Genomic DNA, 25,621 nt, shown 5'->3' on the forward strand with positions numbered 1-25,621 from the left:
TGCAATCTGAATCAATCAGATATCCTCTCGCTCCTGCAGATAAAGAGAAAATACTTTATTTTTAGAAGAAAGGAAAAGTATGGTATCACAAACATAGCACTGTGGTGCTGATGCAGATCAATATTAAGTTAAAGCTTGAATAAGAAGAGATTTTATCTGGATTTGTAAAGTTCTGATTCATTATTGTGGCATATAATATGCAAAAAATATGCACATAAAAAGGGCTTTTAAAGTCCAAAAATATAAATATATTTTCATTATAATTAAGCCTGCACATTTATTTGGATCCCATTAGCCTTAATCGAGGTAACGACTACACTTCCTGAGGTCTACACATGCGAACATGACATTAAAACCCACATGGATTACATGATGAAAATTCAGAAATGCAGGACAGCTCCTACACTGTCTAAACTGCACAAATATGCTGGTAACATCAGAAAAAATGGCACCAGTTCCATCCATCGAAATTGTTTGTGCAATTTAGACAGTCCCAGGACATAAATTTGGCAGAAGATCAATACATTTCTGTACTTTTTGAAGCACATGGTGTCTAAGAGTATGGGAGATTTTGACAACCTAAATCAGGGGTGTCCAAACTTTTTCCACTGAGGATGAGCTATACAGTACTGTGCAGAAGTTTTGGGCATGTTTGGGCCGAAATTTGAGGCTGAAGTAAGGCTTGTAATGAGGAAGGAGGATTGACACAACCCAGGTCATGCTCTGGATATCTTTGTACATTACCAAGGGCATGGGAAAATAATCTGATGAAAACAAAACAAAAACTACAGCTTTAGGGTGGAGTTATGGGTAGATGTGGCGCTTAAACGTAGCCTAGGGTACTGTTAGGGCGGGTAGGAGGGTTGCCACAACCCCCTGGTTGTTGTGTGTATGTTCTAAGCACCTGAAAACTGTTGGTGGTTGCTGGGCATGTTACCTGGGGTGCAAAGGCCCGAACAAAAGAAATGCTGTCAAGCTCGACCTTGGCTGCTGAGTGACACACGTACATGTCAGATGTGTTGACACAGACTCTGGCCACCCTCCCTCCTCTCTTCAGCCCGGGGTTGTGGGACATCAGGATCTGTGAAGAACCTTTGGCGCGCTACATGCCTAAAACTTCTATACAGTACTATAGAAATATAAAAGGATAGTGGTGACACTTTTATATACCACACTTTAATGATATTAAAGTTAGTGAAAACAATCGTAAAGGTCAAGATATGCTTAGTGATTATGTTTGTCTAAATGGCTAGTTTAAGTTGAAGCTCGCATTGCTGTGGCTGAGTGAAAAATGAAACTTTACAAAATGCCACAGCCAGTATTGTTTGTTTTTGGCCCATTTTAACTTTATACTCGCTAAATTAGGCACAGAAATTATACCTGTGCATGGCGCTGGAGGCTAATGGCACCACTATCACCAAGTTTCTCATACAACCCAACTTCAAAAAAATCGATATTCAGGCACAAATAAAAAGGTTTTTAAAACTCACAGATAAACAGCAGCAGCCAAGAACTAAACAAAGCTTTCATCTGAAGTCTGGACAAGCAGCGTCCCACTCATGTACGGTCCCTCCACAAAGTGGTCTGGTTTGGTTTAGTACAGTTCATCAAGGTTTGGCACATAAAACTCTGATCTGGCTCATGGTTCTTCAGCTTAGCTGTGACAGGAGATCTGTCTCTTTCAAAAAATCCAGATCATTTGGCTCTGCTCAGTAGAGCTGGTTGTTTGGCTCCCTCATTGGTACTAATTTGGCTTTTAAAATATAGATCAAATAAGGACAACCGATGGAGGAAAGGAAACTGGCACTCAAATGGGAGCTACCTACTGTGGCTCACAGAGTCCTTTTGAAGAATGGGCTCATTCGCTAACGGCACATCATCACCCAGTTGTTCACCCCACAGGGTTTATTTGGCCAAGAGTACAACTCCCTTTAAGTTAAAAGCATGTTTATGACAAAATGAGGATTTTGTTAAGGGGCTCAGCTAGCCTCTTAGCTTAGTGCAAGACTCGGCAAGACTTTTGTCTCCCTTTATCTGGTTAGACAACACTAGGAGTTCTGCAGGGCTGAGTAATTTGTAATATTGATCACCTTAACACGTAAATCTGTCAAACTGTGGGGAAAAAAAACACTATTTTTGAAAGTGTAGGGATCATTATCCATATATGTCAAAATGTCCTGATGATAATTGCAGCTTACAGGTCAATTTAGAGCTGTAAAGTACTAACTTTCTTATGTCCCCTACTTCCTGACCCCCAGCAGACATTCATGCATCATCAGAGTCATGTGATTAAAAAGAACCTATTATGTGTTTAAGATTTAGTGTTATCTCAATTTAGAAAAAAAAAACACTTTAATAAATTATTCCTGTCAAAATGTTTATAGAAGTAGCATTTCAAATACAAGCATCATGTTCTAATGTGGGCCATATTTCATTTGATTTATAGAACTGGCAACAGGACAACCGAAAAATGGCCCATGGTTAGCATTTTCCCGTAGTTTGGATACCCCTAAACTAAATAGGTCTGTGTTTTAGTGTGTGGGACGTTTCAAAAGCAACGTTTCACGCTGAAAAACGAAAACAAAAGCCTCATTGTCGCCATGTTTTTATGAGAATGAAATGAAAGTTTATACATTTGGTGTTCTAAACATAATTTGTAATCAATTTAGAGGAAAAATCCGCCTATGAATATCGTGCTTGGTAATTTAATAAAAAAAAAAAAAAAAGAAAAAAAAAGGACGTTTTTGTCCATAATGTCGCCTAGCCTTACTTTAAATACAAACGTTAGCAAATCTTTAGCCACTTTAACGTCATCCTAACGAGCAAGAGAATGACGTCATACTGTAACGTCATCATACAGCGCCAGTGTTGTGCCAACATAAACAGAAACTAAGCTACTAGTGAAGTTTGAACTTCTGCCTCTGGAGTGAAATAACCGCTTAAGAAAGTGCTTCATTATTTCTATCGCTGGATTGAGGATTTCTTTGTCTATTCAGCCTTTGGCTGTGCTTTTTCCTTTTCGCTGCTGGCTGGTTTCACGGTGAGTAAACGTGTAAAGTCGCTCCTCCTCGTTAGCAAACATAGCCAGGTTACGCTTTAGCTAGGATTAGCAGTTTGTGACTCAATTGGAGTTCACTGCTGGATTACAGCCCAAATGCGGGCATTTCAAACTAAAAGCTGTGCTGTTTTTAAAGCATGATTTAACCTGTTATCTACCACAAAGACAGCTAAGATACATAACGTTTGCAGTGTAAGCTGACAGGCAGTTGGATGCTCTTACATAATGCTTGTTCATCTCAAACGGATGAAAATCACTCCCTGTGAGTGTGTTTAGCATTTGGTTAATATTGTTTCACATTTATGATCAATTCTCAGACATCACTGCGTTTTTTGACTCATCATTTCTGTAGATATGTAGTACAGGTTTACAAGGGGCTTAAAGGTTGTAAGAGGACTACTTAATAAAAGCAAATCTTTATCACAGCATGAGCATTCATTATCAACACATTGCAAAAAGAAAAATAATTTTAAAGAAGCCAATATTTCTCTCTCAGCATGTGTGCATTTTACCTGTGGAGCTCAGTTATGGGTATGATTGCTTTTGACAAGTTGCAAACAAATATACTGTGTTTAACGACGCAGGAAAAAGGTAAAGAAACTGTGGTATTGCTGATATATACACAATTAGAGTTGTGCTTGTTTACTGCAGTTGTGATGATAGAACATTGTTAATTTCATATGCCATTTCTTATCAACATACATCACAGAAAACAGAGAACATAACTGTAGGTTTTCCAATACATCATGGTCCTTTTACATTAGGGATGCACAATGTTAGTGGAATGACATCAGTGTCTGCAGATAATGGCTTAAAAGTTAAATAACAATATTGGCAGATCTGAACATTTCAGCCAATAATTAAAACCATTATTTTGGTTATAAAATCAGCCTGTATTAGTTAAAGTTTTTTCTGTTTTTATCATAATTCCATGCACTTTAAAGTGTTTTAAGGACTAAAACTTGTTAAGTTGTTCACCCTTGTCCTTGAAATAGTGTGTTATGGTCTGAAGTTTTAGGCACAAACTAAATATGAATATTGGTATCAACCTCAGTATCTGCTTAATTTATTTTTTTTAACATTAGTATATCAGCAAAAAACAAATACCATGTACTCAACTTGTATTCTAAGAAGGATATAATACTTTTGGATTTGTATTAGTTTTTATTTGTATTTAGTTTTAATGTTGTATTTACATTTAAGATGAACTTTTATATGTTTTTGTTTTTTTTTTACTAGGGATGCATGATATTGGAATCAGCAGATATAGGCTTCAACGGTAAATTATCTATTCCAGCAGATGTGAAGATTTCTGCTGATATACACAACCAATATTTTGGCTATAAAGATTTGCCAATATCAGCTGTAAATATTGGTCGATGAACAAATAACTTAACAGAGTTTCAGGCTGGACCGACAGACCTACGTTAGCTGAAGTATTTTTCTTTATTTATTATCATTCCTTACATCATACATTTCAATGAGTGTTCTAAGGATGGAAATTTGTTTATTGTTCTTTCTCAAAACTGAAAAATATGTTTTCTAAGGACTGAAGTTTTAGGTGGGAACTATAGCTATTTAAATATCCGTATTGATATCAGTATCAGCTAAAATTAATTTGTAGATATCGACAAAAATCCAATATTGTGCAATGTGAGCATCCCTAGATTTTACTGATGGTTTTCTAGTTTAGTGTCTATTTATTAAGTTGCTTCATTTTGTTTGGGTTTTTATTAGTTTCAGTGCTAGTTTTAGTTTTCTTTTCTGTAACACTTGTTAGGGCTAAGACCTAAGAGGGCCAGAAAAAGTAAACATCCTAGAATTTGTTTAGAACCTGTTCAAATAGGCTACTCTAAAATCCTCATTTTATTTTATTTAAAATTTATGTTCAGATACAACTCAAGATCTAAAGCTAGGATTGTGGGAAATCTTCAGTCAGCCCACTCCACTCTGGTTGTGCATGTCAGTATGATTTTGTCAAAGACAAAAACTGTCAGATTTTTTAGTCTTCCTATTTTGTAAGACCTTGTTTTTTGTCATTTCAGCTAACTTACGATATTTATAATAACTTTAGTGCAAGAAAAATGTCAAATAAACCAACATTTAATTCTTTATCCTTAGGTTTTGACTTGGAGTTTCCTGTGTTGTAACAGAGAATTAAAGGTCGTTTGTTAGTTGTACCTTGAGACCTGAACGTGCTTCCGTGGGATCAGATGAAGTGAAACCACAAAGTCAGCACGCTCTCTAGCTTAATGTGATAAAATATGTGGACACCCATGTTTACAGCTTCCTTAACAGTTTTAGTATGCAGGCTGAATTCTGATAGTGTTTGCCCAACCCTTGGTCAGTTAAGCACAATATGCGCCTAGATGATTTTCACTTCCTGTTTCAATATGATATGACCCTCTGTACAAAGCCAGATCTGTTAAGTTACTGCACAGAGACGCCATCCACCACCTCTGGGATGAACTGGAAACTAGACTGCAAGTCAGGTCCTGATTTATGAAATTTGGGCCATTCTTGTGTGTGATTAGCCTTTTGACCTTTTTATATTCAGGCAGTTCATCTTCCTTTGATCTAAGTCCAGTCAGGGAATATTTGTAATGCTATAGATTATTGCTTACCTAAACAATACTTAAAACTCAGAGAAAGAATGTAGGAGGATGTATGGCTTGCTCAAGAGAGACGTGCTAAACAAATACATAAAAGGTCTGTCTGGCTTCTGTTTTTTTTCCTCCCAGGCTCTGCAGAACTGAATGAGGTGAAGCCCCCTGTCATTGCTGTTTCAGAAGAACTGCTGCTGTCAGGATGGGCCAGCAGCTCTCAGGTCAGGCGACCCGTCTACCTGAGAAGCTGGTGAAACATGCTGGACTGATGCGCGACAGCGGCTACTTGACATACGAGGAGTTTCTGGCAAGGGTGGCTGAACTAAATGACGTGTAAGTCCCAGTCTGTTCAAGATAAACTCTGCAGCTGTTTAAATTGATAAAAGACATAAATTATTAATCACAAATAACCACATTTTCAAACATACATCTGTGGAGAATATCTTTAATTTGGTGGGAATACAGTTTAATATATGCTTAACAGCAATGTAAAATGCAGAAACTGTTCACTCAAGTCAATCACAAAGTGTTGGAAACGTGAATTTGTCAACCAAGAATACAGCGGTTATACTGCATGATGACTGGTTCAACCAGGGTTGGAAGCATTTATTGCTGTGTCATGTCACCACTGCTTCATAATTTGATAATTTTTACATGCATACATATTTCCAAAGTGTCACATCTTAACTGCAAAGTGCACACAACAGCTTATAAGAAAAATGCAGTTTCACTTCTGGAAAACCCTCTCAGCTTGATGTTTTAGTGTTTACTTGTGCACATTCATGTGCATTTTAAATGTGTTGCCATGTTCATGTGCTATTCAGTTTTACTGCAACAACAAAGAACAGTAAAATTGAATGCAGACTGTTTAATTGTGCTAAAATGCCCTTCCCCTTCTGTCCATTTGCTCTCAGTACGGCCAAACTCGCTGCTGGGCAGCAGAAGCACCTGCTGTTTGAGGTGCAGCCAGGATCCGATGCCACAGCCCTGTGGAAAGTGGCTGTCAGGGTCCTCTGTACCAAGGTGAGAGAAAAGAAACTTTAGCTCACTCATCACATGCCAACAACAACATCTGTTCACCCCTTTTTTTCTTTTTCAAGAGGGTAAAAGAGGAAAAACATGTGGGGAAACTACACAGTTTCTGTGACTATGTGCAGAAGAAGGTGTGGTCAGAGATATTCAAGGGTACATGTCTGTATTATTTAAGCTATCTCCACATGTTTGAAGATAAAGCAGGTCATGCTTCAACTCTTCATTTTATTATACAAACCGTCTCTGACGAAGATAATACTCAATTTTAATGTTGTATTTAATTAATTTGGAGCTCAGCTGTTGTTTTTTTCTTTTTATCCAGTTTCAGTTGCATTGCTGTTTCCTCTCATTTATATTTTACTGCACTAGCTGTCTCATGTGTGTTATCTGAGAGGCTGTACTGGGATATACAGTTATAAACCTAACATGTGACTGCAGGTATCAGCTAGAAACATGGTGTAGGTTTAATCATTATCTTTTTGTGTAAAAACAAGTAGTTGTCTTTGTAAGAGGAACTTATGAGTCTGCATCTTTTTAGTTATTACTAAGAGTTGTTGCAGTTAGAAACAGTTTTATTCAGCGCTCTTCCTGCATCAGCTGTAGTTGAGTCAGTATACAATGTCATTTGTTTGGGAACAAACAAAACTGACACACATGTGATGTACAGTACATGAAAATATCTCTATTGGTGTACCATATGAGTCATGTTGCCTTTCCATCCTGCTAGATCAACAAGGAGAACGGTATTGTGGAAGCATCACGCATCATGAACCTTTACCAGTTCATCCAGCTGTACCGGGATATCACCAGTCAGGCTGCTGAGGTGTTGTCTACAGAGGGCGCCACTGAGGGTCCGTCTGCCCAGCTCCCCTCCACAGAGTCCTGTCAGGCCAGCATGTGGATGGGCAGGTACGTGCACATGAAGTAGTCCCCATGACTGGAGCAGTATTTATCACAAAGCATCTTTGTCACATTGATGTTATCATGTTAAGTCATTTCTAAATGTGCTGCTGCCTATCCTGATCAGAGCACTCTTATAAATGAGATTCTTAATTTCAGTGAGGGGTTTCCTGGTAGGGCTGAACGTTTGGGGGAAAAATAATCGAATTGCGATTTTTTTCCCCAATATTGCGATTACAATTTGATATGTGATTATTTTTGAAGTTCCTCATCTTTTGTTTTTTCCAACAAACACAAGCATTATATAATTCTATATCAAAACCAACACAATATTACATTAAAGAAGGGCTGAACAATGTTGAAAAAATAAGTTCTTGTGATGATTTTGACTTGTATTGCAAATCAGATATGGATTCTTGTATTGAAGGTAGTGATCATTTTTATGTAATCCTCATATTCAATAAGAAAAACACACAAAAATGAAGAAAATGGGATTTTTTTGCAGGCTACTCTGACAAAAATGCACTCAAATGATTGCATGATATGTAATGCATAATGTCTCTGCTGCAAAAAAAAAGTTTAAATGTGGTATTTTGGCACAAATTTCAGGTTAAAGAAATATTGCAGCTTCTGCGATGTGAAAATTGCAGCGGTCCCTATTGTAAATTAATCTAATTTGCGATTAATTGCCCAGCCCTAGTTCCTGGTTAAATAATTTTGAAATAGATGTTTTAAAAAAAAGTTTGACAAGAATATTTGACTTTGAGTGCATGCTCTTGGCCAGTGATCATCAACTGGTGGTTGAATAAATTCAAATTTATGTCAGTTTTGACAGCAATGTATTACATTTTCATCTTATCTTAGATAGGAGAAGGGGCTCTGAGAGAGAACACAGGGGACTGCTGTTCTAGAGGGCCACAAAATAATGGCATAAGTTGGACCAGCCATCAAGGGGCCAGAAACATACCTCCAAATGACTGATAATTTTGCTTTCTATCTGCTCATTTAAACCAAGAAATTGTTTGCATTCATTATAAAAACTCTGGGGGAAGTAACACGTCTGTGTATGTTTAAATACAGCACACATTTTTATCTTGATCCACCACAGTTTTCAGTTTATTTCTATAATGTGAATTTATGCCAGTTGAACAAATGGTATCTCAAGACAGCTTACAAAAAGATCAGATCACGTGTTGCCATCTGCTTAGATTGTGTCGGGTTTAGAGAAACAGAAAATGAGAGAGACAAAACCAGTAGATAAAATAGATTTATAGCTACAATGCCTGTAACAGTGATGAATCTGTGTGGTGCTGATGTAAGTATAATAACTGACTGATTGGCCTAAAAATGACACAAACAAAATGACTTTTAATAGGATAGGGAGGACTGATCATTTTAATTATTACAGTCAGAGTCAAGCAGCTCAAAGATTTTCATTAACATGTAAAATAATGATAAATAACATCAGACTGAGGGGGTCAGTTATATGACCTACTATGCAATTTTTCTCCCAAATATCCCCAGGCTGGATTTTGCAATGTATTTTTCTCTAGCATGACTGTTTATCCCTCTGGATAATTTCCCATCATGGGTGGAGCTGAGGCTGATTGAAGGGATCATTTTTAAATTTTCATGCATTTTTATACCACTGAAGGTTATTTCAATCAGACAGATACTTTGATTCTAAGCCTTTAAAATTCATTACACATCAGACATTTCAATTTAAAATAAGATTTTTGAAAGTAAGTGATACCTTCCTGGGGAGGAAATTATTATTTTTTTCTCCTTTCTGTTTGTTGGCTCATGCAGAGTGAAACAGCTGACGGATGAAGAGGAGTGTTGTATCTGCATGGATGGAAAGGCTGACCTTATTCTGCCCTGTGCACACAGCTTCTGTCAGAAGTGCATTGATAAATGGTAAGGTGATTGATCAGACTTGAATTCATTTAAATATTTCTTTTTTAATGTGTTTTTCCTGTGAAATGGTTAGAACAGACAGCTCGAGTTATTATTTCACATTCTCGTTTTTCTCTCTGCAGGAGCGGGCAGAGCCGAAACTGCCCGATCTGTCGCCTGCAAGTCACCGCTGCCAATGAATCATGGGTAATGCCTGATTTCCCCACAGAGGACGACATAGCTGGCTACATCCTCAACTTGGCTGACGAGGCCGGGCACCCACACAGGCCTTAACAAACAGCACACAGAGCCAACTGAATAACAAGGGAAGCTGAGCTTTACCAAGTCAACTTTACATGTTGTAACACACAAAATCACTTTCACTGAGGAGGAGAATGTTTTTGTTATTACTCAAAAAGACAACCAGGAAGAGGAACCGAGTCACCGAGTCAGGTTTCTAGTTTCTTAAGCTCTTAGTGACTGAATCAGTGGCCTGTTGCACCAACTGTGCACAAGTTCTGTTTTAAAATCTGGTGTAAAGTCCAAAAAGACACCCTAAAAAACCACAAAATACTTTTCCTCCTCACATTTTCTGAATTTACTTATACTCTAGGGTAGGGATGGGACCGATCTGATCCAATATCGGTATCGGGTCTGATATGGACGTAATTAATAGATCGGATATCTGACTGATGGCGCCAATCCAAGTGACCGTTCCAAATCTATCCTACAGTTTGTGGAAGACCATGAACGCACCGCAGTCTAACACGAGACAGTCTGTGTGTAACTGAGCTAGTATTAGTTAGGATGTTCTTAGCTGTATAATTATCTAGTCAATTAAATGTAAATCTATATTTAGAATAGTAAAAACTTGAGAGATGAGAGAACACAAAGATGAGTGGGTATGACGTTAGCCTGATAACGGGCACCCACTTTTCGTTCTTTGCAGATTATTATTGTGCTTTGATATTTGGCCTCTTTTCACTTAGGGTGAGTAGTCATACGTGAGCTTAACCCTTGACAGCCCACATTCTACTTTATTTCCATTTACTACTTTGGAAAACTATTGCACCGTGGTCTTCCTGCTACACGCCAACAGGTTAGCGTCGAGGTTCTCATTGTTTATATCTGGTAAAGGGTCAGAGAAGAAGGCTGCAGCCATTAACTGAAACTACAGCAGTCTCTAGTGGCGGGAGGTCGTTAAAGACAGTATAGACAGGGATTTATAACTTAAACTCAGTTGTTGTTTTTTATACAATGTTGATATTTATTTTTTAGTAGTAGTTCAAATACATTTGTTTGGAATACATTTCAATTTAATTCATTTTTGTATTTTTTTTTGCTTTTTAATAAGAGGAGCTGGGTGGTTTACTACAGCCTCATGTAACCTCACACATTATACCAACAACAATAATAATAATTGTTAAAAAATATATATATCAGAATCAGTGTCAGTATCAGCACATATTTATCGGAATCAGATCGGAACTGAAAAAAAGTGGATTGGTGCATCCCTACTCTAGGGCAGTGGTTCCCAACCTATTTTTCCCCAGAGGCCCCTCGACTTGTGTCTAAGAATAGCTGAGTGCCTCCAAGGCCTACATGAATGAGAAAGTGATAGTTTGCTGTCAAAAATCAACACCAATTTTATAGATAATAGATAGATAATAGATCTACATGCTGTATCTTATCATACCAAAAGATACATGTAAAAACTATTTAAGTAAAATTTTCCCATGATTGTAGTTATTATTTGCCAATCTAATCTTGGCAACCCCCCCTCCAGGTGGTTCGGGACCCCAGGTCCGAAATCAATGAGATGAGGAGCTGTATGGGGCCTGATATGGCCCTCAGGCCACCAGTTGATGACCTGAACAAAGAGGTTGTGTATGATTTAAGTTTTAATTTCAAGGTGCAGTGTGGTATGATTACCCTAGTAGCATTTATTTAAGCAAACTTGGAAAAATGGAACATAATATTTCTAAGTAGGCCTCTCTAAATTTGTGTTTAATCACCTATAAATTTGTTTTATCCTTATTAACTTAGAACAAGGTTTTTATTCATACATGGGGAGGGCCCCCTCCATGTACTCCGCCATCTTTCATGTTTCTACAGCATCACAGAGGGGACCAAATAATTTTAATTATATATATTCAGGTGATTAAAAAATTATCTAGATAGGCATTCTTGTAAATATTCTTCCATATTCGCCATGTTTATTCTGCCCAGTGCTACTAGGCTAAATATTATGCACTGTACCTTTAAGCCTACATGTAACTATCTCAGCTGGTGTAACACCTAATGTTGAGAGAGAGAAAACTCCTGCATAAGTTACAACTCTCACTCAAATTAGTTCATGAACTTGTGCATAGCTGGTGCAGTTGTCTCACTTTTAAGTTCTAAATAAATTCCAGGCTTCTCTTTCTAACCCGAGCACCATAGATGTGGGACTTAATGGGCTGTGTGTGGACTGAAGGAAAAATTCAGTATTTTTAATGTGGTCAGATAAGTAATAACCCGTTAATTCAACGCACAATACCGCCAAAAGTCCAGGTCTTTCAGGAATCTTTGGGTTAATCTAACCATCATGGGAGTAGAAGACTGTGGTGGCACTTTATCGTAGGAATGATCCATGGTGACGTTTCCTTTCACGGTGATATGAAAGGGAAATAAGCTCAGGCAAACTGGCTGAATTAAGGTCAGCAGGCAGTTGGCTTAGCTTATCATGGAGACTACAAGAAGTACTTGTAGTTGTAGGTGACAAAATCATCCTGACAGCACCTATGAACCTCACTTATTTCATTTGTTTACTGTAAAAGAATCAAAATGTAGATACAAATGTAAAAAACTTCAAAGTTTGGACTTACATTCATAATTTATGTCCATCCTCTCATAACTGACATCATTTAATTTTGATCGATTTTAAATTAGATAGGTCTCTTGTTATTTTAATCTGGGGCTGTGTTTTTGTGTCTGTTTTTGGTGTGTCTTCCTGTGGTTGCAGAATGTATCTCGTTGCTGTAATATTTTAATTTTGGTGAGAATTGCAGTCAACTAAATGAATTACTAATTAACTTACTAGCCTCAGCGTTTTTTGAAGTGCTGATAGAAATATTGTGTTTAGAAGGGGCAAGGCTATCTGTTTCCCCTGTTTCCAGTCTTCCTGCTAAGCTAAGCTAAGCTAACGCCCTGCACACTTTAGCCATGCAACCCCTAAAGAATACGTTTCTGGTTTGAACCAAATTTACTTTCCACAAGTAAAGCTGTTTTGTCATTTGTGCAATCTAACCCTGCATGTTGCTATCCTAAATGACACGCCTTATCAGCTGTGTCATGTGAATATGAGATAAAATGGCGTTCTGATCCCCTTCAGAACCCTACGTAGTGTTTGATAATCTTTCAAATATACAAGACTAAATAGTTTTATATGATTTTATTGACTTGGCTTGTTGTGGCGTCTCCTTCACTGTTGGAAATAACCACTATTTGTCAACTACACTGTTTTCATATTTTTTTATTTTGATGTCTATTTTTAATTTTCCAGACCTTTAATGTTCTCATTGCTGTAGAAGTACTGTAGTTGACTTCCACAACATTTTTGCTTTGCTTTGTCATGCCTATAATGAAGATAAAGAAAGATGGGCATCTTTCATTTACAGATGGACTGTTGAAGTTAAAACCACAAAAAGTTTTATTTGAAGTTTACTCATTTTAAGTATTTCATCAATCACACTCATCACAGGCAGCACCTTGTTCCTTTAAAAGGACATTGTTGTTGTGATGATTTCATAGATTATTAAATATTTATTTGGGTGATAAAAAAGTCTCTATTACTGAAATGCAGTGCATTCGTTTAAGTTGCTTTGGTAAAAGATTCTTATGTAGCGTATGATGTGACAGTCAGAGGGTTGATCTATTTTATATTTGGTCACTTCTTATGTAACATTTTCGCTTTATAAATATTCAAGACTTCAGCTATGTCAGCCTTGTCATTTCTTTTATATTTAATTTCTTTTCATTTAAAAATGTGAAACTTAAGTTGACCAAAAGAAATATTTTGGTTGTCAATGCTGGCACGTCACAGTTTGAAACATCATATCTGCTTTCTTGGCATTTATTTTCGACTTTGGACAATATGATATGATACTGTAATTAATTTAACAAAAGTCTGGATAATGAAAAAACAACTGAATTTAACAGGAATCTGATTACAGACATGTTCTTTTCTCATTGCTGCAATTTGAGAGGTCCATGCAAAGTTAATTTAACAATGTTATAAATATTAACATTAAAGCAAACAGAAAAATGTTCATTTTGGATCAACAAGTTAGCGATACCTGATGATAAACGGTCTGATCCTTCATAGACATATATGCCAAATGTAAATGTATTAAAATCCTATACCGTATTGTCCATAATAAACTTTTTTGCACTTTAGATGTTGTGTTATGTTGGACTGAAACAACTTCTCATTTCCACGTGCAGAGAAATTTAGCTATAAGAATTTAAATTCTCAACAGATTATATTATGTAGAACCAAACACCGTGTAAAATCTTTTAACAGCAGATGGAAACATCACCCCCACCTTTGCTTTAATGATTTTTTTTTAACATTTCTTATTTCTAATTAGTAGGCACTGAATCACATTATGCTGACTTAAAAAATCTATAACAATATTTTCATGATAAAATTTTAAAAAATTCAGAAATTAAAATAGTTTTTCAATAAACAAGTTTAATATTATTATTTGGCCTTGAAGAAATTATTTTGGTTTATTTGCTGTAACTTTGTCAGACAACATGATGTGTTTAATTTTAAAAAGCCCTTATTTTTTTGTTTAGTTGCATAAGCTGACAAATAAAATCGTCTGAGTTTGTAGTTTTCACTGCTATATATTATTTAGGAAAGATAGAATTAACATATTTTGAGAAATGGTATCCTAACCTTAAAAATGACTGACTTTTAGGCCTGCCCACAGAATCAGTTGGTTCCCTTAAAAACCCAGTGAATGGGTTACGGATGTCCAAATAACTAATGCATGCCACATTCAAGCCCTTTTCATCAGTGTTCCTCTGTTTTTTTCCACATTTTTTCCAGATTTACCATTTTTTAAATTTTTAACTATTTTTGTATTTGTTTCCCATTTCTGCAACTTTTAACCTATTTTTGCTCATATTAACCCCCTTTTCACTACTTTAACTACCCTTTCAACACTTTTTTTTGCCACCTTTTGCTCATTTGCCCCTACTTTTTCACTGCTTTTTACCATTTTCTGCCCTCTTTTGACCCCTTATTGCATTTCTTTACCAATCTTTGCCACTTTTACCTCATTTGTGTTTTTTCATAACCAATTTTGCCTTTTTACACATTTAACCACTTTTTTTCTGCCAGTTCTTGCATCCTCTAACCATTTTTGCCACTTGTCACCATTTTTATTACTTTTATCCTACTTTTGAATTTTTTGCCCCTTTGTCCCCTTGCCCCCTTGCCCCCTTTTTTTTTTTTTTTTTGCCCCTGACCCCCCCCCCCCCTTTTTTTTTTTTGCCCATTTATGCCTCTGTAACTCATTGGTGCGGCTTTTGGCCATTCTGATCCCTTTAACAAATTTTATCCTGTTTGTAACTGCTTTTCACAAATTTCTGTCCATTTTTGCCTTTCTTCACTTAATTTTATTGCAGGTTTCTCTTTTGGATATTTTTTTCAGCTTTTACTCATTTTTGGTTATTCTTTAACAACTTTTCTTTTTCTTTCAGCCAATTTTTGCCACTTTTAACTGCTTTGTGCCATTTTAGAGCCCCCTTTTTCACCTTTTCTTCTTTTTTTTTGGCAATTTTTTGTTTGTTTTAAGCAATTTTTTGACACTTTTACCACATCCTTGTTTCTTTGGTTCTATTTTTCCAACTCTGTAACCTCTTTTGATCACTTTTTCTAGTTAAGTGAAGGGGAATATATTTTTAACAGAGGATATATTGAACTACAGCATAAATAAATAAAATATATATGTATGTTTCAATGATAAGAGTGGCTATTATTTAGGTTAAAAAATAGATATGAAGATGAAATTAATTGAATTAAATTTCTATCACAGCTGAGCTTTATAATGGACTATAATATTTCCACATATAGGCTTCATATGAAAAGAGATAATAATATCCAGAATGAGTAATTTTTGCTGTAAAACATATTGACACAGCTATGTTAAAACATGCTGACATTGTCAAAGACAGCCTAGTCTCTGTTACACAGGGTAGAGGTATAGTGCCTAAACTTCCTCTCCTACAAAGAATGATTACTGAAAAGACATTCTCAGGCTCTTAGGATAAACTTTAGAGGATCATATAGTTGGTATCTTAACTGAAGATATAGGATTAATTCCACACTAGCCTGAGGATTTTTGTCATGACTGTGATCTAGGCACAAAAATGTTCCCTGTCTCTGAACAATGCTGGCAGAAATCTTTCTGTGCTGGTTTTTGTCTCCCTCTGGTGGTGAAAAGAGTTTTACCAACCAAGGTCTTTTCAAATGAGCTAGATTTAGAGAGAGCCAGTCGTACTGAATGAATTTTAACTTTTGTCTCATATTGAGTTTGACATTTTATTTAATGTGTAAATGATCTCCACATGAAGTGGATTGAAGACCACAATGATCAAGAGAGAACAAGTCTGAGAAGGTTCAACAGCTGGTTTAAGATGTTACCTCACCCCTCAAATTCTGCATGTAAATTAAATCTGCGAGGACTCAGAGCCAACATCTTATACTGTAATAAATGCTTGAATAATTACAAACATGATTCCACTAACTTGATTTATGTTATTACCAATCACAGAGTGTGATCGTCTGGACTAGATGGTATTCCTGTGAAGAACATGGCTGCCAACTAAGTGTTATCATTGATAAAAATGAAAGTAATCACTGTACTCTACATTTCAACCCAATAATTCAACACATTATATAAAAACATGTGGTTGATAATAGATCTCTCTTTGAACAGTAGAGTCCACCCTGTCTAAAGCTGTGTATTTGCCATGAATCTTGTTTGCTAATAATGGTTGATAATAGTTGGATTTTTGTAAAACTGATCAAACATTGAGTCAAAAATGTTTCAATCGCACTTATTTTTGGAGTTACTTAAATATCTGTTAGAATTTAATAAAGGAAAGAAAAAATATAAAACCGTAATACCGCAATATATTTTATTCCTGAATTTATTCAAGCTTCTTGGGGCCAGGTAGGAAGCTGTGGGGGGCCTTATGTAGCCCCCGGGCCATTAGTTGATGATCAGTTCACTAGATAATACAATCAAAGTCAATTGGTTATCCAATTTATTAAACAAATGCAACGATCTACGGTGGCCCTGAGAGCTCACAGCACTGCAACTTAAGAAAACACATGCAAAAAGCAAAAACACAAGCAAATTAAGAAAACATCTTCATCAATTTGACAACACATGCGCAGCATTTAGAAAACACGCTGCAAAGACCAACACAACACATTAGAAAAACGCGCTGCAAATACACCGCAACACATTAGAAAAACGCGCTGCAAATACACCGCAACACAACGGAAGTGTTTCCAGAGGACACTTAAAAGTGATGCACATGTTCGGACACGCTTGTTGATGTTGTTGACCCGGATTTTGAGTCACAGTGGTGCTGGAAAATGAGTTAAAAAGTAAGTGTTTTTGATTAATTTTAACATTGTGATCGTATGATTCAGATATTAGCCTATTGCAGTGATCTGCTGTCAAACTATCATTAGCCTTTTGCTTGTAATTAGCCTGCCAATTCTCATAACCTGACGAAATAATACGGTTAATTCACTGTGAAACCATAGACTGTTTTTAGTGTGAAACACGCTGTTAGCTGGCTATAGTTACTATCAGAACCCTTAATAGGGGACAAGTAAGTTAAACTACCGGTGGGTTTTGCTGACATGGTTTCACACTATAAACAGTCTATTGTTTTACAGTGAATTAACCATGTGTATTGTTTCATCAGGTTATGAGAATTGGCAGGCTAATTACAAGCAAAAGGCTAACGATAGTTTAACAGCAGATCACTGCAATAGGCTAATATCTGAATCATGCGACCACAATGTTAAAATTAATCAAAAATACTTTTTATCTAATTTTCCACCACCACTGTAACTCAAAATCCACGTCAACAACATAGATGTCAAGATGTAGATGACGCGTTCGCTATCTGATGGTACGTCTTTGGGGCCGCCATCTTGGCAAGGGCAAAAGAGTGAGAGTGCAACAGAGTTATATGGGCAGACAGCATTGAGAAAGCCAAACGCCCACAGATACGGTGGGTTTCTCCCTATGATGGTGGTGGTCTGGCTTTAAATATGTACAGGACTTCCGACCGGGTTGTATATTAAATGTTGTTACCTTATTTAAAATACAATGTACCCGCTGTTTTGGAAGGAAATGTGGATCTTTCACTAAGTGTAGTACTGACCGTCATCTGAATGTTAAAAGCCAGATTGGTCATTTTAATGTTGCTGGCAGAAAGCACCTCCTGGCTTTAAGTATTTATTTTTTTACTCAGTGTTATTTTAATGTAATTAAATACAATACTTAAAATATACAACTAGGTGATATAAAATTTTTTGGCGTTAGTAAAGCACGCAGTTCTTATCGCCCACTCCAAAAATGCCTTCATTTTCTGCTGTCCCACAAACCAATAAATCAGTCATCAGAAGACTGGTATTTGACTTAAATGCAGGAAAATTCTCTCGTTTTAACGATAAGCATTATTATATGCACCGCAGAGAGAGAGAGTCAGTGTGCACCGCGCTGTACAGACAGTGTGAGTATCAGTTTGATTTAGGCTTTTTAGAAAACATAAAGATGATCAAAGAAGCCAGGAACATTCAGCTTTAACTTTGCTCTTTCCTTCTTTGTTTTGCCACTTTTTGTTGTACCATAAAGAAGAAAATCATGACAAATTAGAAATCACGTGACTCGTCGGGACTTTTACCTGTTGAGACTTTAGTTTTCCTCATGTAGCTCTCTCTCTCTCTCTCTGCCTCCCATCTGATGATCCGCTCAGAAAATTTTACTGGAATCTGCTAGCTCTGTGGGTGTTTAAGTCAGAAATCCATCCCCTGCATGAGTAATTAAGCCGAGATCGGCCGTTGTGTCCTCACATGGCTAATATGCACTGCAAACTCAAAAATCATCAGGTGAGAAAGGGCGTGACGACTCCCAGTGTATGCCTGCATGTAGCCTAGATTAAAGACCAGTTGCAAGATGAGAGGGAGAGAAATTATCTATATAAATCTATTTGGGGAAACAAAAACTATCTTATTATAGATTCTAAATATTCAATTACACATGTTCCCTGTACACCTCATAGACGTAATAGGATTTTTAATTTAAAGTTGATCAGACCCACAATAAGTACCTCGATTTAACTCCAGTAAGTAATCAGTATGATGTTCAAGCTTTCATCTTTATAACAAAACAAATTTCATGTAGATTGGTTCAGGATTAAGCAAGGTAGGGCGGATTACAGGCGAAGTGGGCTTGTTTATAATGAGCGTTCACTAATCCCGCCAGTTCCAAGATGGCGGACCGGCAGATGCAGAGCGGCTACGTTTAATAGCTGTGGACGCGTCATCTACGTATCCATATCTATGGTCAACAACATCATTAAGCGTGTCCGAACGTGTGCATCACTTTTAAGTGTCCTCTGGAAACACTTTCTAATGTGTTGCGGTGTATTTGCAGCGCGTTTTTCTAATGTGTTGTGTTGGTCTTTGCAGCGTGTTTTCTAAATGCTGCGCATGTGTTGTCAAATTGATGAAGATGTTTTCTTAATTTGCTTGTGTTTTTGCTTTTTGCATGTGTTTTCTTAAGTTGCAGTGCTGTGAGCTCTCAGGGCCACCGTAAACGACATCTGGAATACGTTTCCAAAACTTTCTGCACTCCTGGAAATAATTTATAAACACATCTAGAAAAATTAATTCTTATTTTACCAAAAATGGTTTGACCATGCAGCTCTGCTGCCTCACAGCAGGAAGATGTGAAGGTTGCTGGTTTGAATCCCAGTCAGGGCCTTTCTACCTTTCTCTGGCTTCCTCCCACGGCCCAAACCTGCTTGTTAGTGAAAAGATGACTCTAATTTGGCCTCTGGTGTGAGTGTGAGAGGGGCTGGTTGTTCGTCTCTACAATGTCAGCCCTGTGACTGACTGGTGACAGGTCCAGGGTCTACCCTGCCTTTTATCCAGCTGACAGCTGAGACAGGCTCCAGCTCCCAAACTGGATAAGCCGTGTAGAAAATCGATGGATGGGCTTGACTAGTGGATTGTGCTTGTCAGACAACTGGTACTGTATCTTTTACAGCTAAAGAGTAAGCCATTTTTCTGATGCTATCACTCATGCTGAAGGGAGAGAAGAGTGAAAACAATTTTGCCGTTATGAAAGTGTTCACTGCTGCTCTTTGCGAGAAGGTAATAAAGCTTGCAGAGGGAGTGGGCAGCCAGGCCTCTACATCCCACCTCTATGAGCTCACAGTGAGCTTTCCAGCCCCTCCTTCTGCACTACCAGCTTGTGGTACTTAAGTTGCTTGCATTCCTTGGCCTCTTCCATGTGGTCCTCTCAGGGGACTGTTTGCTCCACTTGGAGAACCTGCTCAGAAGAGGCAGATGTTTGCACCACGTCTGGCCTCAGGGAAGTTGGTGTCATGTAGTCTGGGAACTTGAGCTGCCCGCCAACTTGCAATTCCCAGCCTGTTGCCGAAGAGTAGCTGATGGTGTTAGCTTTGACTGTGGCTTGTCTCCGGCCCTCACAGAGAAGAAAATCTCTTGGTGCAGATGTGCTTGTTGTTGGCCACTGCAGTAGAGAACTGTAAATGTAAGAATGGACAACTTTGTCTTCTTGAGTGACTTAAATATTAGCTTCAGTCCAGCGTTAATGTTGGCAGCTGGAACATTAAAACTGTTGACATACAGTTTATACTTTTAAGTTCTTCATTTCATACAATATTTAAACCTGGCTTTGTATGGTAGTTTTCAACAGCACACAGAGAAAGATGTCATCCCCTCCCCCATTTTAATTATTTATACTGTATTTCTCGACCAATTAATACAGACTCATCCTGGCTGTTAGGCAATATTGAATGAGCCAGTATAAAATATTCCTAAACAATTATTATTATTTATAAAGAGGCAATGGACTGTATTATATTGACGAATAAATAACATTGTTTCCATACAAGAATTAAGTGAAAAGTTCAGGGAGAATTTACTTAGGTATACTGACTTAAAATAAACAACTATCGCTACAAATCAGATCTGTCCATTGAAATGCTTTAATACAATGCTAGATTTGGCCCTTGAGGGAATTATTTTGGTCAGTTTGGAGTAACTTTACCACATATGATTATGTGTTTGGAATTAGGCCCTTTTTATTTACCTCTACATATTTAAAATCAGATTTGTTGCAGAAGTCATCAAATAAAATATCAGAAGATCATAGTTTTCTCTAGTGCCTGTTATTCAGCATAAATGCACAAAACAATAAAAAATGTAATGATTCATGAAAGCCGGATTTCACTGAGTCTCTCTCAGTCAAGCTACAGTGGTCAGGCGCGAGGAATGAACTGTCCTGCACGCGCCAGCTTCCTGTGAATTTCACCTAGCACCTGTCGACATTTTGGCCTCAAGATGAATCCCAGAGAACTTCAGCTAACTTCCAGTGAGTTTTTAAAAATTCTTTATTCTTAAGTTTATTACTACTAAGTACGTGGAATCGGCCAATTAAGCTACTTAACGCATATTTTATGTAATGGTTATGGTTGTTGTAAGCTAACGGCTAACTGCCTCTACGAACCGTTAGCATCGCTAGCGAAGGTGCAGGAGAGCCGTTGGTTTCTTTTTCCAACAAGCTAGCTTTAAAAACAACACCAACTTTGTCTTTCTTTTCCTAATGAAAATTTAGCGTAACATTTATATTATACATATACATATTATATCCTTATTATTGTCTTAGTTTACTTGTGGCTTTGGAGGCTCAACTCAGTCATTGACATTTGAGCTAACTACATGTAAACGTTAATGTAATGGAGTTTAAGGTCGTCAGCCACGTAACTAAGGTAAGTAACCTTCAGTCCAGAAGATCTCTAACAATCTCACTTTAGACACCAAGAAGAAGTAAGTGATTTGTTTTACTATTAAGAAATTAATGTAATAGGCTTTGTTTTTCTCACTCTCTGATTAACCAGTAATTCAGCTTTATCTCTTCTTTTAACCTCAGTAAGCTATCCAACTGTTTTGACCTCTTAACAAGCTACAAAGGAAATAGGAACTAAAATGATATTATCATGAAGCTTTAAGCTTATTACCTGCTGAGCAAATGTATGGCTATGGAAGCATATTCTCACCACTTAAAAATACAAGAATAGAATTGGGTCATTATAAAACTAGGGCTGAACGATCTTGGGACATAATCTCATTGTGTTTTTTTTTTTTTACCCCCAATATTGCAATTGCAATTTGATGTGTGGTTACTCCTTACATTTTTTTTATACCTAGACAAGGGCTGAACAATTATTTAAAAGTGTTTAATTCTGATGATTGTGACTCATGTTGCAAGTTGGATATGAATTATTGCATTGAAGAGTTTTTTGTAATTCTTATATTTACTAAGAAAAAATTAAGAAGATAGGATTTTTTGTAGACTTTTCTAAAAATGACATCTGAATGATTGCATGAAATGTCATGCATAACATCTGCTGCAAAAAAACAAGAATAGGCTAAAACTGGTATTTTGACACAAATATCAGGACAAAGAAATATTGCACCTATTGTGATTTGAAAACTGCAGCAGGCCATATTGTGATTTAATCTAATTTAAATTAAATGCCCAGCCCTATATAAAACAAAATCTTAGATTGAAAATATGAAAAAATGGGTCACAAGTGGAATAAAGTGTCAAAATGATGGGATAAAAAAGACCAAATTTTGAGAAAGAAGGTAATGATTATGATGCAAGTAAGTTTAGTTTATACTAGTGTTAATTTTGGCAGCTATTTTTAGTTTTAGTCTTAGTTTTAGTCTTTAAATGAAATGCATTTAAGTTTTAGTCACATTCTGGTCATTTCTATCCTGTTTAGTTTCAGTCCAGTTTTAGTTGACGAAAACTCAAAACATTTCAGTCTAATTTTAAGCATAAAAAATCCTCACATTTTGGTCTTTACTCTTAGTTCAAGCATTTACTTTCTTGCCTAAATCTGGTACCAAATCATGATAGTGTGTTCTCTGCACTCTGTTAAACCTGGGGTCTCTGCTTTCTACAGCTGAGAGACAGAATAGCTACCGCTGCATTGTTTATTTGACAGATTTACCCACAGTGGAGAAATATCACGGATTTTGAATGTCCGACAAAAACTACATTACATTTTAGTCTAGTTTTAGTCATCTTGATGAAAACTAAACTTAGTTTTTGTAAGTTTTAGTCATCACAGATCTATTTTTGTTAGTCTTAGTCTAGTTTTTGTTATGGAAAAAAAGGCTGTCAACGAATAGTTTTAGTTGACAGTAACACTGGTATATAGTTACCTCACAAATAATTATCATAATTTTGACTTATCTCATAATATTCCATTTTACATAATGACTTTATGATCATAATTTAGACTTTTTTTTCCCATAATTTCAACTTTCTATTTTGTATTTTCTACTTTTCTCTAATTTTCCTGACTTTTTTTCTTTCTTTTTCATAATTTGGGCTACTTATCTCAAAATCATGACTTTCTTGTATGTAAGATTTACTAACTTAATTATTTGACTTTTTATCTCATAATTTCATCTTGATCGCAAAATGTGATTTTCTATCACACAAATATGACTTACTATGTCTCATTATTTAGACTTGATCATAATGTTGACTTTATAATCGTTATTCCAGCTTTCTATTACATAATTTCAACTTTTTATCTCATGGTCATGACTTTTTATCTCAGATGTGTGACCTACTATCTCATAGTTTTGGCTTTTTATTTCTTAATTTAGACTGTTTATTTTATAATTTGACTTTCTGTCTCATATGTGACCTACTGTTCATAACTTTTAGCTACTTTTTATCTCATAGTAATGACTCTCTATCAAATAACTGACTTATCTCATAATTTAGATGTTTTTTTTTTTAATCTCATAATTTCAATTTAAGATTTTTCTTCTTTTTTCATAATGACCTAACTTTACTATTTTTCTTTTTTAAGTGGCGGAATTGGGCTTCCATACAAATTAGTCCATCATCCAAAAAAGTTAATATTCCGTGTTTTATTATTATTGCTCCAAACTGCTGCTGCAGGTCAGGGAAACTGTTAGCAGCTAAACAGCCTTTTAAAATATATATTTCCATGACAATGATTCTGTATAAGAGCTACATTTGATTAATCAAAGAAAACCAGACTAGATTTTTTTGGTTAAAAAGACTGACTTCACAAGTACAGGACCAAATTTGCAAATAGTTAAGAGAGGTACTGCTGTGTCCACAAGGGGACACCAACATAACACAATCAGAAGTTTCTCACTTTGTTGAGTAAGTTTTTAACATGTTCCTTTATCCTTAATGGACTGCAATTTAATGACGAGCAATGACACGATCTTGAATGACCATTCTGCAGCTTTATTTTACATATGAAAAACTATAAGAAATAACAAATATAAAAATGAACACATTCAGATGATCAGCATTTAAAAGAAACCATGAAGTGCTCAAAAAACTAAATTTGTCTGGCTTCAGCAATTTCTGTCAAAATCATGCATTTGACAAAATTCAACAGCAAAAGAGAACTCAGGGTTGTGACCTTAATTTTTTTTCTCCCCAACAGCCTGGATGAAAGCCTTCGTACTGTGCATATATGTTAGTGACAGAAAAAAATAACCAAACAGTGCCAACCTTATCTTTGACTTTACTTTTTTTACCACTTACCCCACTATTGCTGAGAAATCAAAAGCTCAGAAAAATAAGGCACAGTGTAACTTGCACATTTAAGAAATACAGCACTGAACACAGTATAAAATCAAGTTTTATCTTGCTACTTGAGGAAGGCCATAGCAGTTCTCTGCACCAAGTTTAGCAAATAATAAGACCCTTTTTTTCTAATCACAATGCCACATTTTTACCATGTTGCACCTGCTCTTTCATGGTTAATGACAAAACCAGGCACAGTCTGATTGTCGTGATCACTCAGCTGGACTGGAGCTGACATCAGTCTTCACTGCATCCACAAGAAAACTAAGCTCATTACACAGTGTCTCATGCCGGTAGGCCATGCGGATTTGTGCCACATTTGTCCGCCTAATGTCGTTGCCCTCTGGTCCACCTTGTAGGTAGTTTGACCCAATGAAGTGTTTCTTCTCCTAGGGAAAATGGGAAGAAAATAAATGTATATATATGGTGGCTATTTCACTATTTTATAAAAATATTGAAAGTCAACGTAATTCTTTGTTCTATGGAGAAGCCAGCAGATTTAGTGCCCTGATAGTTTTTTTGGTTGGTAGTTGTTTTTTTATATGGACTTATGGTCCAGTGGTTAGCATAAGTCGTGAATGAATGATTTTACTATTAATTGGGTTTTAAAGGAGACAGGATTGTATGTGCCATTTGATTGCAGCATCTGGGTTTTCAGTTAAGAGGAGGTGCTTCTCATTTAAAAGAAAATGGAGTGGTTTTAAGTTGGCTTTGTAGAAACAGTCATTTGTTTTTACAATTTCCATGCTGCCTAAAAGCTCTACAGCTGATGGCAAAGATAAAGAAATTCAGCCAAGCTCAGAGTTTGAATTGTCTATCAGCAGGTATTGGGCTTTTTCACCTGCAAAGTTATGTAAAGCTTTTGTCCAACTAATTGCAGAGACTGTAATAAAAGAGATGGTGATTAGATATACACAAGAAGGTGTACCAGTACATTTTTCTAAGTTCACATTGCCTCTTTTAATTATTTAAAACTAGTTAAAGCAAAAAAAGTCTGGCTTTACCTGATGTGAGAGGCTGCTCTGCAGCACACTGTTTCTGGCTATTTCGCACAAATCACAGGTGCTCAGCTTCCACAACTGTGCAGCAATGGCATACTCCTCCATCAAGGCCTCCTGAAAGAGCAGCATTTGAGAGAGAAT

At 36.5% G+C, this 25,621-nt stretch overlaps 2 protein-coding genes and 1 long non-coding RNA gene across 6 annotated transcripts in view; 2 read left to right on the forward strand and 1 right to left on the reverse strand.

Annotated features, from left to right (window-relative positions):
• The first annotated feature begins 2,866 nt into the window (after positions 1 to 2,866).
• rnf141 (ring finger protein 141) lies at positions 2,867 to 13,929 on the forward strand. 2 transcript variants are annotated; one of them, XM_041795717.1, is made up of 6 exons: positions 2,867 to 3,040; positions 5,800 to 5,997; positions 6,579 to 6,687; positions 7,424 to 7,605; positions 9,406 to 9,513; positions 9,636 to 13,929. In XM_041795717.1, exons 2-6 carry the CDS (start codon positions 5,867 to 5,869, stop codon positions 9,784 to 9,786), a joined length of 681 nt encoding a protein of 226 aa, XP_041651651.1. In that variant the 5' UTR covers positions 2,867 to 3,040; positions 5,800 to 5,866; the 3' UTR covers positions 9,787 to 13,929. The 2 variants fall into 2 exon arrangements, with proteins under 2 accessions (XP_041651651.1, XP_041651652.1); XM_041795718.1 differs by lacking the exon at positions 2,867 to 3,040 and adding an exon at positions 5,497 to 5,550.
• Positions 13,930 to 21,095: 7,166 nt separating this feature from the next.
• LOC121515203 overlaps positions 21,096 to 25,621 on the forward strand; it is an 80,282-nt gene continuing 75,756 nt past the window's right edge. For both annotated transcript variants that reach the window (XR_005992356.1, XR_005992357.1), the window contains exon 1: positions 21,096 to 21,197. This is a non-coding gene — a long non-coding RNA (uncharacterized LOC121515203). The remainder of the gene's footprint in view (positions 21,198 to 25,621) is intronic.
• The window catches only part of ampd3b (adenosine monophosphate deaminase 3b), a 28,622-nt gene continuing 27,122 nt past the window's right edge, over positions 24,122 to 25,621 (reverse strand). For both annotated transcript variants that reach the window (XM_041795845.1, XM_041795846.1), the window contains 2 exons: positions 25,484 to 25,594; positions 24,122 to 24,868 (listed from right to left, as the gene is read on the reverse strand). In XM_041795845.1, coding sequence (XP_041651779.1) covers positions 24,692 to 24,868; positions 25,484 to 25,594 — 288 coding nt within the window. In that variant the 3' untranslated portion in view covers positions 24,122 to 24,691. The remainder of the gene's footprint in view (positions 24,869 to 25,483; positions 25,595 to 25,621) is intronic.

This window comes from Cheilinus undulatus, linkage group 9, assembly GCF_018320785.1.
Source record: "Cheilinus undulatus linkage group 9, ASM1832078v1, whole genome shotgun sequence".
NCBI classification, from domain to species: Eukaryota; Metazoa; Chordata; class Actinopteri; order Labriformes; family Labridae; genus Cheilinus; species Cheilinus undulatus.

Bases quoted from the DNA above. Each gene is read 5' to 3' on its own strand.
- rnf141 (XM_041795717.1), top strand. From the start codon at position 5,867: ATGGGCCAGCAGCTCTCAGGTCAGGCGACCCGTCTACCTGAGAAGCTG. The intron at 5,998-6,578 runs GTAAGTCCCAGT...ATTTGCTCTCAG, and splicing joins GTGGCTGAACTAAATGACGT to TACGGCCAAACTCGCTGCTG. The intron at 6,688-7,423 runs GTGAGAGAAAAG...CCATCCTGCTAG, and splicing joins TCAGGGTCCTCTGTACCAAG to ATCAACAAGGAGAACGGTAT.